Source organism: Trachinotus anak, unplaced genomic scaffold (genome assembly GCF_046630095.1).
Source record: "Trachinotus anak isolate AG129_WGS33_773 ecotype Australia unplaced genomic scaffold, CSIRO_AGI_Tana_v1 ptg000032l, whole genome shotgun sequence".
Classification (NCBI taxonomy): Eukaryota; Metazoa; Chordata; class Actinopteri; order Carangiformes; family Carangidae; genus Trachinotus; species Trachinotus anak.
The window spans coordinates 5,434,947-5,448,773 of NW_027273883.1; the positions used below are offsets into that span (position 1 = coordinate 5,434,947).

Below are 13,827 nucleotides of genomic sequence, written 5' to 3' on the forward strand. Positions count from 1 at the left end.
ATTGATCAATCAATCAAAGTACTTTAATGATCCCAAATTGGGAAATTGTTGAGTTGCAGCAGCAGCATAACTTACAATATGTACAATACGAACAGAAAGCAACAAAAAAGAGGTGTGCAGGGTGTTAAAGAGATATGAAATAAATAGCAAATGAACAACAATAATCAACAGCTGTGCAGGGTGTAATGAGGTATATAAATAATAAATAAACAGGATTTATTTACCTAATTTAAGGTTCTCTAAAAAGCTTTTCACAAAGATAATCCTCAGGGAAGGAGCCTTAAAGGGTTCCTGAAGGTTACCTGTTTGCTCAGTTGGTATATGCATTGTTAGAAATGTTTAATTCACTAATAAACAGCTGATCAAAAACGCACAACATCGCCTGTTAATTATTTTTAAAAGAAACTAATGGTTACCTGTTTCTAGGTGTCTCCTAGCAACCACGCCGCCATAAACTCTTGACTAAATAACTAGCAAGAATGCTATTGATTGTATAACTTTTAGTGTTATAGCTTTGGTTATAACAGTTACACCGGTTTTAATAGGTTAGGACTAGAAATGGTCAGTCGTCGTGGTTGTTTATCTTTTTTTTCTGATCAGCTGTTTGAAGCGGATGATGACGTGTTTCCGCTCTCACAGCCGACATTACAACAACAGGGCAGGCGAGCGGAGCCCGGACGGGGAGAGGCGACGGCAGCAGAAGAGTAAGAAGGTGGGAGAGGAGAGCTGTCTGAAGGGGTAATCCGGGTTTAGTTCACTCACTTAGGTCGTTAAATGTGTTGCCACCGGGGGAACGGTTTGTTAGTCCGAACGATTTTCTAGCAAACCTCAGCGAAGCTAACGTTAGCCGGTTAGCTAACCCCGCTACCTGGCTTTATGACAGGGGTCAGAATATAAACAGAGCAGTCCGGAGTGACCTGCCTTATGAAGCCTGTTTACACAGTGGATTTGCCAGTTTGTGAACACAAAGGCTTCATTGGTAAACAGAGCAGTTGGCTAAGTTCACTCTGAATCTCCTGTTTTACCTCGACTCCGGATGATTTACAGTAAGTTAGTAGTTCTGACAGTTTACTGTGAAAATGATGCAACAGGGCAGGTGTCAGGAAGTGTGAACCCCCCCACCTCAGTAGTGGTGAGTTTCTGTTTCAGTGTTTAAATGTTTTAGCCCCCTAATTATAGAAGTCACGACATGATAAGATAACCTAAAGGGCTACAAGTAACGATTATCTTCAATATCGATTGATATTCAGATTAGTTTGTTAATTGATTGGTTGTTTGGTCTGTCAAACATCAGGAAATGGGGAAGAATGAAAATCATTTCTCAAAAAGCTCTTGTAAAGTCCAGCTCATTAAGTAATCATTCATTTCCACTGTTAGGCAAAAATCCCAAATTTCATAAATTGTCTGGTTTGACAAACATAAGAAAATAGTGAAAAACGACGATAATAATTTTTAGAGCCCAAGTTGATGTTTTCAAATAGCTCTTTGTATTCAGTCAAGAATCCAAATCCCAAGGACATTCAGTTTATTACAATGTAAGACTGGAAGATGTGGCATGTCAAAGATGAACTGATTCATTGATTATCAATTGATTATTATGAATGAATATTAGAGAGCAAACTCAGAACTCGGAGAACAAAGAGACTCAGATTATTCCTCTTTTTTTCACCAGAAATCCAGGAGCTGTCACCACACCAAGAGATACATTATATTGGAAACCACGAACAGATCTACAGATGCAGCAGATGTTGTAGAGGGGGAACCCCATCCCCCACTCACGGCAGGGACTGTTTTAGGTGTTTTGCTGAGTCCAGAATGGAGTGACAATAAGCTCTCCTGAGCTCAGGTTCTTCAGAGCCCACCCTGCTAGTAATATGAGCCATGGACTCTGGGGCAGTTGATAGTCCTGTAACCCTGGTCATTAAGGCCCCCAACCAGAAGTATGAAGACCAGACCATAAACTGCTTCCTCAACTGGACCGTGGAGAGGCTGAAGAGTCACATCTCCAATGTGTACCCCAGCAAGCCGGTATGTAGCTCTTGTCTTTGACAGTTTTTCAGTAGTATTTTATCTGTCAATATAAATGTCTTCATTTATTCATACATTTTATCGAAATTAAAACACACAGACAGATTTGATAAGTGGCTTAAACATTTTTTTATGTCAGTTACAATAAAATCCATGTGTAAGTAGATTTTATAGTGCATTGTGCTGGTTTATACACAATAAAGCACCTGCTTCCTGCTCCCATGTTTGGTAAAATAATCTCCTCTTGAGTTTTGTATTCAGAGGATAGAGAATGGTGCATTTCTAAAGATAAGTTCTTCAGTTGCTTTGGAAGACTGTAGTTTACATCTGTGTATCTGTACCTCAGAACATTCTTATTTTTTTATTTTTATTTGTCACAGTAAAAAAATAGGCCACAGATAAGAGCAAAGCAACGATGTATAACCACAGCAACAAAACATGCACTTAAAGGGGGAGGGGTGATGTTTGTGGATTTCACCCGGACGTGTACCCCAGTTAATGGACCAGTCAGTTGTAATGAAGTTTTAACATTAGACTTAATGCACAAACATGTAATACCTCACTGCTCCATGCTGGTCTGTCACAACACTCAGCCCGTGTTTGGGTGTTTCTGACAAAAACTCTGACTTATTCAGAAGTGCTCATATGACTACACTGCTACAACAGAGAAGTGGTAGGGAGAGTTTGAAGAGGTGTGACTGGAACATTTCCTCTTCTTATCTTAAAGGACCAGTGCATAGGATTTAGGGGGACTAATGGTAGAAATTGAATATAATATACATCATTATGTTTTCATTGATGTATGATCACCTGAAGCTAAGAATCACTGTGTTTTGTCTTCTTAGAATGAGACCCTTATATCTACATAGGGAGTGGGTCCTTTTCCACACAGCCTGCTATGTTGCACCACTTTCTAAAGTAGCCCAGAACAGGCAAATCAAACACTGGCTCTAGAGAGGACCTTTTGCATTTTTATGTTACCTGAAGGCCACTGTGGGTTCTTCTACACTCTTGGAAAAGGAGAGATTAGGGAATGCCATTAAATCCTAGACACTGGTCCTTTAGAACACATATGTGGCTCATGGCAGATCATGGTCCACAAGAGAAAGAAGCAAATGTAATAAAAGAACAAACATAAATGTGAGATTTTCTATGTATTGTGAGAATATAGTGGGAATGAGGGGACAACATTTCAGTTTCTGTTGCCAGTTTTCTCTCGTGGTCAAGTGTCCTTCCTACAATGACGTAAAGGAGCTGCCACTAAGGAGAAGTGAAAGCTTTGTGATGCACAGAGAAAATTTCTGTACACACAGAGAATGCTTTTAAAGTTTTAAAGGTCCAAGATTTCTGTGTCTTTTTTGATCATAAAGCAGATCTAGGTTCTATATTGATACAGTGAAAGTATCAAAGCCTCAGTCCACAGAGAAATGCACACAGCCTGTATTCAGAAACTGAGCCTTAAAACAAGCCGTCAGGACTTCCCCAACCCCAGCCCACCTGGACCCATCATCCAACCTTGCAGGATTTGGTTTTTCTGAGTGTTTACTTGAAATCTGCTTTACCTTTATTTGATCACTCTGAAAACAGTGGGCCAATCAGAAGAGAGGCCCAGATCCTCTCTTCTGATTGGCTCACCGACCTGTTCTTACTTGAGCTCCAGAGAGAAGCCTGAGAGAGGAGATGTAAAACTACACTGAGATGGTTTTTGGTTCTTAAAACAACAGATATATCTTCCAATGGATATCAACACTTCAAATAAAACACTGGGATAGTGTAAAATATCGGACCTTTATAATCTAATCCAGCCAAGCAGTCTAATATCTAATTTAATCCAAAGGCACTTTATTGCTTTTGATTTCACACAATAACGTTTCCATACAACAAGGTCTTACCGGCCTCATAGCTGGAGGCAAAACATTAGTGTTTATCTGAAAGGCTCATGTTTCTAGTCTGTGATGTGGGATCACTGTGGGCTGGTCACACTGGTCGTGTATCCTCAGAACAAAATTGTTGTTGAGGTTCAACATTCCTGGCCTTGAAAACAGAAGTTGAGAAACTAGTCTCACCACAATGTCGATTTAGTAGCTGTTGATTTTGGTTGTATCAAATTACATTTATCAGCACATGGAGTTTTTCGGTTTGTCATTGAATTGTAGATATTGAAATTGCAGTTTTAAAATCTGAGGTTAAAAAGTCCATTCTTGACCTTGGAAACGCTTCCAAGAATGTTTGGGGTTCATTTTAGCTCTGAGGCCCTTCACAGTATCATTTCCAGTGTCCCAGTGTTACAGTTAATGTCTGAGGAAGAGCCACAAGATTTCAGGTCACGTCATATAATCACAGCATTTTTATCACACGGCGCCTCTATCTGGTTACACTGTAAAGAAAAGCCTGAGAGAGATAGTTAAGTGAGTCAGTGACCTACATGCGCTGGCCTGTTGCGACATGAAAAACACATTTACGCGTCTTCAGACTGTCTCTACGCTGATCTGTTCCCTCTCTCACCATATGATGCTGTTTGTGTTGTAGCTCTCCAAAGACCAGCGGCTGGTGTACTCAGGACGGCTCCTTCAAGACCACCTGCAGCTCAGAGATGTGCTTAGAAAGGTGAGGACTGTGTGTGTGCATGCGTAATGTTTCACATGGATAACATTTAGTTTGGCAGCCCTGATTGATTCTTAAAAAAATGATAATGTCTTTATTTCCTAGGTGCATTAATATACACAGTTAGTCAGCTTGTGAAGTTATTGATGTCCAGAATTTCCTATAAATGTTCTATATGGTTATTTCAGATATTAAGAGTCAAGCAACTAGAAACTACACAACGAGTATGATTTATTGTGACATTAAAGAAACTGGTTATGTTGTACGTATCATGCCACTGCTCCTTTTGTGCTCACACGGTGGAACTGAAGATTCCTGGAGCATAAAAACATGGGCTTGATGCCTCATTTGTGACACATTCAGTGTTTTCCTTGTCACAGGAAAATAGTGTTAATGAAGCCAGAGTGCACCGCCACAGTATTTCATTATCCAATTCAGCTTCTACATAATGAACAGGAAAGTCAAGTGTTAAAGCAAAGATCTCCTATAAAAGAGACAGAAAGAAATAAAGTGTATGCATGCAGCTACTCAGTCCTCTAAATGACTTGTCAAGCCTCAGCACTATGGACCATGTTGGTTGTGAGTGCAACTGTGGGGGAACTGAAACAGGCTGCCTGGGAAACAATAGCTGATCTGATGGGTTTTTACCAACAAAGGCCGAGCTTTGTGTCTGAACTCTGGTCAATTCCACACTAATCCTACCTCTCCCTCTCTCTCTTGCTCCCTCTCTCTCTCTCTCTCCCTCTATCTCCATTTCTTTGTCTCTCTCTTGTCTTATCTCTTCTGTTGCTGCCTTCACCTCCTCCTCCTCCTCCTCCTCCTCCTCCTCCTCCTCCTCTTCCTCCTCCTCCTCCTCTTCCTCGCACATCTCCGGCTCTTGTCCTGAACTTATCGACCCACAGCAGGATGAATACCACATGATGCATCTAGTGTGTGCCTCCCACAGTCCCCCAGGCTCGCCCATGCCTCGGAGCCCCTCCATGGCCAACGCCAACTCTTCTGCCTCCGACTCCAGCGTGAGTAGACCGACACAGCACAGCGTGTCCTCCTCTTATAGGCCTCAAACAACGTGTGGATGACAGCTTTATTGTTTGGAGCTGGGGCTCATTACAGGACACACAAAGGCGGAAAACATGCATTAAAATGGCGTATTGTTCAGCTTTGTCAAACATTCATGAGAGTTGCTGAGTCATGACAACACACACTTGTTTGTAGCTCTTCAGATTTAGTTCTAGCAGCTTTCACACACAGCTAAACCCCGAAGATGACAAGATGTCTGGACATGTGCTTGATGCGAGTTGTTACGACTTTGCACAGACTACAGCAAATGAGCGTCTGTCAGCACCCACTCATGTCCTCACATTGACTTTTTATGGAGCCACACTGCCACTAAAATGAGCTTTGATTTAGTCTGAACATATTTTTTTAAAACAGCTGTTTTCCACATATTGGTTATTTAATGGTTGATGATGGTTGGTTGTTTTTATCTCGTCACTCAGAGTTCAGACAGCGTCGGCGCCGCCTCCCCTGCCACCACACCAAATCAGGACAGTCAGACAGCCTCTTCCTCCTCCTCCCCCTCTGTCCCAGGAAGTTATGATGGGCTGAGGTATCGTGGCGGCTTCCCCGAGTACAACCCTCAGAGCCCCCCTGGAGTCCCTCAGTGGTAAGCAAGTCTTTGGTACCACAGTATGACTCATAACCAATGTTTTCGTGTTTTCCTCAAAATAGGGTAAACAAATAGGCTTCTTTTTTTCTCTAAGCCAAACCAGGTTACAATTTAGATAATCATATTGTTATTGCAGAAACTACTGTGATTTGACAATACCTCTATTTATATACATTTTGCTAATAAAACTTTTATGCAAACTAATTTGTGACACACATAATACCCAAAGCAGATCTTTTTTCACTTTGCAGTTCTTAAAATGGACATTAAAATACTGGGTAATGTAATGTAATGTAAACCTTTTAAAGAAGCTAATTATATTCAGTTTTTGTCAGGACTGTGAGACAGGTGCTGGTTCAACACTGATAATATATAAGGCTGCAGTTTGTGATGGTGTTGTGTTGGATTGCATTATACCGAAAGTCAGGAATAAATATGAGAGATGAGGTGTATGATCGTCACATTTGCACAGAAGATACCATATTGTAATTAGTCTGAGTATTTATTTTGTTGTTTGACCGTCTATTTATGACATTTCTTCTACAGGCCAGGTGGAGCCCAGGTCCCTTTACAAGGCGGCCTCCCTGCCAACATACCCCCCCACCCGATGTACATGCCCATGCAGATGCTGTGGTGGCAGCAGATGTATGCACGCCATTACTACATGCAATAGTAAGTGAAAGAAGTGTGTCTGTAAACGGTTAAAACACTGAATTGAAGGATCAAGATGATTAATATCACTGTTTCCTTCACAACATATTGGCTGTTGCAGATTATTAGTCTATAAACATAATTTCTAAGGCTGACAGAGCTGGTGGTGTAGTTGTTGTGTTTATCAGTAAAATCAGATGATGTAGAGTTTGAAATGAAAACCAAATCTGTAAAATTGTCTGTATGACTTTGTACCTTCCTCTGTCCAGTTGTAAACTTAAGTTGGAAATACTGTTTTTTTTTCTAAACATGTGAATCCTCTGTTCTGTCTCCTCTTCCTCCCTCTTCACCTCCTCCTCTCAGCCAAGCAGCAGTAGCTGCCTCTCAGCCTCCCAGCACCTCCGCTCCCTCCTCTCCCTCGTCCACCCCCCATCAACCCGCTCAGCCCAATGAAGCCGTGCAACCCCCGCTGGGGCCTAACCCGGCGCCCAACCCTTTACCGGAGAACCCGCCGGCCAACCCCAACATCCAGATGAACGCGCAGGGCGGGGCAGTGTTGAACGATGACGAGCTGAACCGTGATTGGCTGGACTGGTTGTACACAGTGTCTCGTGCTGGCGTCCTGCTCAGCATCGTCTACTTCTATTCCTCCTTCAGCCGCTTCGTCATGGTGGTCGGCGCCATGCTTCTCGTCTACCTGTGAGTCGGAGCTGCAGACAGTAACATCCGCTCTGTTCAGTGCATTGTCCTGTTAGTAGCAGAGTAGCACAGCTGAAATGTGTCTCTATACATCTGAATTTTAAAGATGAAACTTGTAGCCCAGGTCTAGGAGCGTGTTCTCATTTGTGTTTCTATTTTTTAGGCACCAGGCCGGTTGGTTTCCCTTCAGGCCGGAGCAGCAGAACCCTGGAGGAGGAGAAAGAGCTGAAGCTCCTCAGGAGGAAGCAGAGAGACATCAGGACATACAGGAAATGGTGAGTTGGAGAATGTTGGCATGTCCCAAATTCATCCTACAAACAAATAAGATTTATGTGAGAAATCTGTTGGAAAGAAGAAAACCTTGCAAGGCTGTGTCAGTTTATATAGAAGTGTCAGCATTACGGCCACAGCTTGTTAATTGTTCTGCTGCATTATCAAATCGTTCATCTGTTTATGTTTTAGTGCTACGACTCACAATGTGACATGCCTCAAACTGATACTATACAGTCTGACACAGCGACCAAGGTTTTTATTATTTCCGTGTTGCACAGTGACACAATAAATTTACATATCTACTGTTGTCGCAATCATTAGGCACGTTGAGACAGACATATCAGTGTAATTTATCTGCTTTTCCAATGATGACTTCAAAGACTGACAATTGAAGATTTGTCTGTGTAGAATCTTTAATCAGCTGCAACAAGACAAATATGTGTGTATTTATTTTCCTGCATGAAAATGAGCTCTGAGCTACATGTGTAGATATGCAAAGGGTTTCACTGTAATTGATTTGCATCTCTTCAATATACACAGACTACACATGATACCTAGGAACTGCAGTTCCTCTGCCTCTGGCCAAACCATTTATGTGCCTGCCCTTTACCACTATTTTTACCTCCAACTGTCAGAAGTGGATGTGAGAGAATATAAGCTTTGGTGTAGAATGACGCTCAGCTCTGCCTGAAGTGTTGAGACTGCCATCTAGTTCTGCAGCTGCACTGACAGTCATAAGAGAGAGTTCACACAGAACTATAAATTACTACAGCAATCAATTTTAGAATGTAGTTGATACGAAACCTTGAAAGAAACCTTGAAACTATCTGAAATTCTCTGTTTTGAAAATGTGAAAAAAAAAAAGGCCAATCAAGCTATGTTACAAACGAATGGATCTACATTTAGATATGGATCCGCACCAAAAATTGATCTTTTTTCATAAGGTCATTTATAATAAATGTTATTAAAATCAAAGTTTGGAGATTTTACTGCTGAAAAACAAACCAAATATAGCACTGTGTCTTCAATATTGTCTGACTCGCGTGTCCCAGGAACGACTGATGGACGAGGGGCTAGAGGACGATGACAGCGGTGAGGAAGGGGGCGGAGGGCCTGAGGACCAGGCCCAGGCCCAGGCTGCAGCTGCTGCTCTCCCTGAGCCGAGCTTCCTCACCACCGCGTGGTCCTTCATCAGCACCTTCTTCACCTCGCTCATCCCTGAGGGACGGCCCCATCCGGCCAACTAGGTAGACCCCTACCTCTCAAAACCCCTTTTCCTCCTGCCAGCAGGTGTCGCTCTACAGCATTTCCCCTGTTCATCTTTACTGTCCTGGATACCCCATTAACTCCACAAGCATCCACCAAAACTGACCTGTTATCCCAGACGGCCGGGCACAGCCCCCGTCACTCAGCTACAAACCTCCTACATGCTGCCAACGAACGAACCCATATTTAAAACTGACTCCTCTGACGTCTAAGAGCGGATGCTGTGTGAGTTTGGCAGGGGTTCTGGGGAATAAATGAACATTTAGAAAAGATATATAAGGCTGTGTTAATGGAGTAAATGCTTAAGCATTTAAAGTTTCAATTTCATTGATCGTGTATTCATTGATTCGTGCAGATGGTGAGAGACGCTGGAGGGAGCTGTCTTCCATTTTAAGCAGTGATATGGTCATGCTTTTGAAACGTTTCAGATGAGGGATGTGACCCAGGTCATAAAAAAAAATATATCAGGAATCTCCCTAAAATGAACCATGAAAACCACATCCCTAAAGACATTTTCATATATGCACTCGATGTGCATAAAGACATTGCAGCTACTGAAGCACATCGTTTTCCCACTTTGTGTATTTACACATGTAATTTACACGTGTAAGTATATGCATCTTTAATTCCTGATTATATGCTTTTTTGAATAAAAATCTTGCGCTTGTTTGACTTTGTCTGCTGTTTTACTTCCGTAGCTTTTTCTAACATCCAGCAGGTGGAGACATTCACACACAGATGTTACAGTGGTTCAGAGCTGAGGGGTAGAGCAGGTTGAGTTTCCTCATACAGGACTTTGATAAATTGATTTATTCTTTGCTGAATTTGATGCTCATAGTTCTTTATGTTTAGTAAGATTGACTCCAGCCCCCACCCGTCACCCTGTACGGATAAGTGGTATAGATAATGGATGGGTGGATGTTTACTAAATTTATGGTTCTGCTTGTACAGAAACTTTTTTATTTCTGTAATTATTATGTCACATCATCTCATTCCAATACTGAGCCAATGACATTGTGATTGCCTGTCATGTGGAATACATTTATTATATTAATACTAATAAAGATAATAAACTATAAAAACAAATAATTTGTGGAGCAGAAGGGAATGAGTGGTGCAAATGGTAAAAGATATATTCATATGGTGAACAAAGGGAAAAGTGGACCAGAGTAAGATAATAAGGTAAAAGACAAGTCATGTAAAATCAAGGAAAAATAAAAAATTAGGATAAACTGAAACAGTTTTATGTCATAAAAAGAGATGATACTGACTGTCTGACTTCTGCCATTGCACATGTTTATCATGCAGCTGGTTTGTTCAAACCCAAAGAACATTTTTTGATACTAGCAGAGGAGCTAAAGCCTCCAGAGATTAAAAATGTGTGTGATACTATGCATCAGATAACAACTTCACACATAAAAATTTGACCTGCATGAAGTGGAAACTTCCAGAATTCACTGAGCACATTATCCTGCTTCACGCCTCATTTTTTTTTGCCACGGCTCTGTTGATCCACACTGAGGGTGTTGGTGTGGCCGCAGACACTTAGTCTTCTAGAAATTAAATACAGGCTCATCGTTGTCTTTCTCAAGGGCAGCTCAGTGGTAGACGGCGGAGGGGAGGATGTGTTTCATTGGCTTCACCTGCTGAGAACTGTGGGTTGTGTGTTTGTAAAGACTGTAGTGACTTTCAGCAAACCTTACACATCTCAGGAGTGAGAACGTCCTGGAGTTTTGACGGGAACTTAATGAAAAGTCTGAATTTTGTGCTCGTTGGATGTTACAGTTAAACGTTGTTTGTACATGGGCGGGATAACGCCGCCCTGACACTATCCTCACAGATAGAGAGGTGAGTGGGGAAGCAGCTCAGACAGCGATGCACTTCAGAGAGTCCTCCAAAACCCCCTAATCAAATGACCATGGATTTTTGTGTAGTTGGTCGTAGAAGGCCCAATTAATTATGCATGACAGCGGCTTGACGGCCATTTGATTTCGTTACGTGCGCCCCCTCTGAGCCGCCGATCCAATCAGGTTAGGATCTCCCCCCTCTCCCTCCCTCTGGGGCGAGGGTTAGACTCCCCTTATCGGAGGGAGAGATTTCTTTAAGAGGGTGTTTGGGGCCTTGTAGGACATTTCATCATCATAAGAAGTCCTTGTTATGCAGCCAGCTCTGCCCCGTTTCCCTGCTATCAGGCCTCGTCGTCTTCGAAGAGGCAGCAGTTGGGCTGGACACCTGCCACAGAGGACACAGAGGAGATGGACTGAGTTTATTATGAGCAGAGAAAAGATGGAGAGGACAGATAGAGTGTCTGACACCTGGGAGGATGGGACGTTGATGCACTGCAGCAAGTGCCCTGACTGAGCATGTGCAGTAGAAGTTTCATGAAGAGCCTGAAGTGATTCAGTTTAGTTGTTTAGACAATAGTTTGTCCATGAAAGAGCAAACATTTAATTGGTGTAGAGCTGAAACAATTAGTCAATAAATCAAAAAGCAAATATCAACCAGCTGACAGAAAATTAATGATTAACTACAGTTGGAAAAGAGACTTGAGATTAAAGTGAGACTGTCCTGGGAAGAAACGAGCCCATAGGTCGTTTGTGCAGCAGGTCGTTATGACCTCATGTTCATGTTGTTGCTAGTGGCCGTAGTGATTGTGACAGAAGCAGAGGGAAAAGTGCGGTGACGTAGTTTATAAAATGGTCAGTATCAATGACACAGGACAGCGATGATTGATTCTCGTGGGAAAGTAGCAGTTTGTGTTATTTCTATTATCCATGACCGTCCGACCAACTTAACCTGTGTTATTGGAACCATGACAACAAAGATTGTAAGTACTTATTTGAACCTAAATCATGATCTTTTCCTAAACCTTACCAAGCCATGACTGTTATTATAGTAACCATGGAAACAAAGGTAGGTATGCCACCCTCGGTACAGTCCACCTGCTTATTATTGTAACCATGACAACCAAGGTACGGTGTGCCTGCTGCCATAGGGGCGCACTTTCAGGAGACGCTGCTATGAGTCATATCAGAGGGTTGAAGAAAACGACCTGTGTGGGCGATCAGGTTGGAGGACAGGTTGGAGATTAAAGGCTGAGGTAATGTTTGAACACTGTGGGTGTGAGGTCAGGCACAATGAGACACCAGGAGAGGTCCAATCACATCCAACTCTGATTTGGTTCAGTCTTTTAGGCTCATATAAACAGGTAGAAGTGGCTTGAGGCAATCAAGGTGGACAACAATTAATGCTGTTGTTAACCCTATAATGCCAAATGCATCAAATTTGATGCAAGCATTTCTGAGACCTATTGCATCACCTTATGGTAAAAACTTCACTCAAAACCCTCTTGTATCCAATCTGACACTTGTCTTCCAACCTCTGGTGGATCCCTTTATCACTACAACAATTCAAACACAGTACATGGGACAATCCAAGTTGGCCACCTTCAGATAGTTCCCAACTCACTGGATCAAGGTCAAGAAAATTGCGATTTTTACGATTTTCCAGTGACATTTTCTTTGAAATTTTTAGTAATATTCTAACATGAACACTTAATCTGTTGAAGCAAGTTATAATTACATATTTTTTTGTATTTTAGTATGTAGTAAAATCGTGTATAAAATTTGGAAAAACCTATATGCATGCATGTAATTTTTTTTTTCAAATTTTGTGAAAGGGCCAAATAAAGGTTCCAGGTTCAAGAAATCAGAATTTTCTGTCCATTATTTCTGGGGTCAGGCATTACAGAGTTAAAAAAAAAATCTAAACAGGAAATACAAATCATGTGTTAATTACTCTAAGAAAACATCTAAGCTTATGAAGAGTCATGACGTACAACGACTACTAACAGCTTAACTTTAACATAACATCTCAGACAAATACTGCAGATAATAAAGAATAGAGGAGCTCATGTTAGACAATCACCCGCTGCTGGGAGAAGCCCAGGCCTCTGCTGCAGGTAGGTGAATGGCTCACAGCTGAACTCAATCCTTCATATAACCTCTGATGAATCCAGGCCCCTCCTCCCTCCTGCTCCTCCTCCAGACCTGCTCTTCACAACATTAATGATATTAAGGTGTCATTGCATCCATTTAAAAACAAACAAAAAAAAGTTTTTGGACTTATGGTTGGATAAAACAACTACTGGAATACATTGCGTAGCACTCTGAGAAATTACAATGGGCATGTTACTGAGATTGAGAGAATAATTAATAGTAAAAATAATCATTAGTTGCAATCCTAATTTAATAATAATGCAGTCTTGCCACACTGACACTACTTCATTAAATGTTTGTAGCATGTGTGTTTTTACATATCTGACTCTTATTTGTCAGATCTCAACCTGTATAAATACTGTATTTCTGTTGGGTTTGTGTTTATAGGTGTTATTGATACAAATGTACTTTCCAGTGAAGGTTGGTGGTGGTAAACACTACAGCACGGCAGGTTTATCAGTTTACCAAGGGTCTAACTTTCACATGCCAGTGTGTCGGTTGTTTGAGAGTTAAAATATCCTGCATTCATATTTGTATCAGGATCAAAAAGCCAGTACATGCCAGGCTCTAGACTCAGGCATGTGTCAGAGGTAATATTATATAACACGGTAAGTGGATTTCTTTGGCTGTGACTGACAC

General features: G+C 41.6%; 1 protein-coding gene across 3 annotated transcripts; it reads left to right on the forward strand.

Moving 5' to 3' along the window:
* The first annotated feature begins 491 nt into the window (after positions 1 to 491).
* On the forward strand, positions 492 to 9,857 carry herpud2 (HERPUD family member 2). Of its 3 annotated transcripts, none has more exons than XM_071469383.1 (9): positions 492 to 738; positions 1,673 to 2,028; positions 4,558 to 4,635; positions 5,535 to 5,648; positions 6,132 to 6,298; positions 6,848 to 6,973; positions 7,316 to 7,651; positions 7,815 to 7,926; positions 8,977 to 9,857. In XM_071469383.1, exons 2-9 carry the CDS (start codon positions 1,882 to 1,884, stop codon positions 9,169 to 9,171), a joined length of 1,275 nt encoding a protein of 424 aa, XP_071325484.1. In that variant the 5' UTR covers positions 492 to 738; positions 1,673 to 1,881; the 3' UTR covers positions 9,172 to 9,857. The 3 variants fall into 3 exon arrangements, with proteins under 3 accessions (XP_071325484.1, XP_071325483.1, XP_071325485.1); XM_071469382.1 differs by having other exon boundaries at positions 492 to 712; XM_071469384.1 differs by having other exon boundaries at positions 492 to 704.
* The last annotated feature ends 3,970 nt before the right edge of the window (positions 9,858 to 13,827 follow it).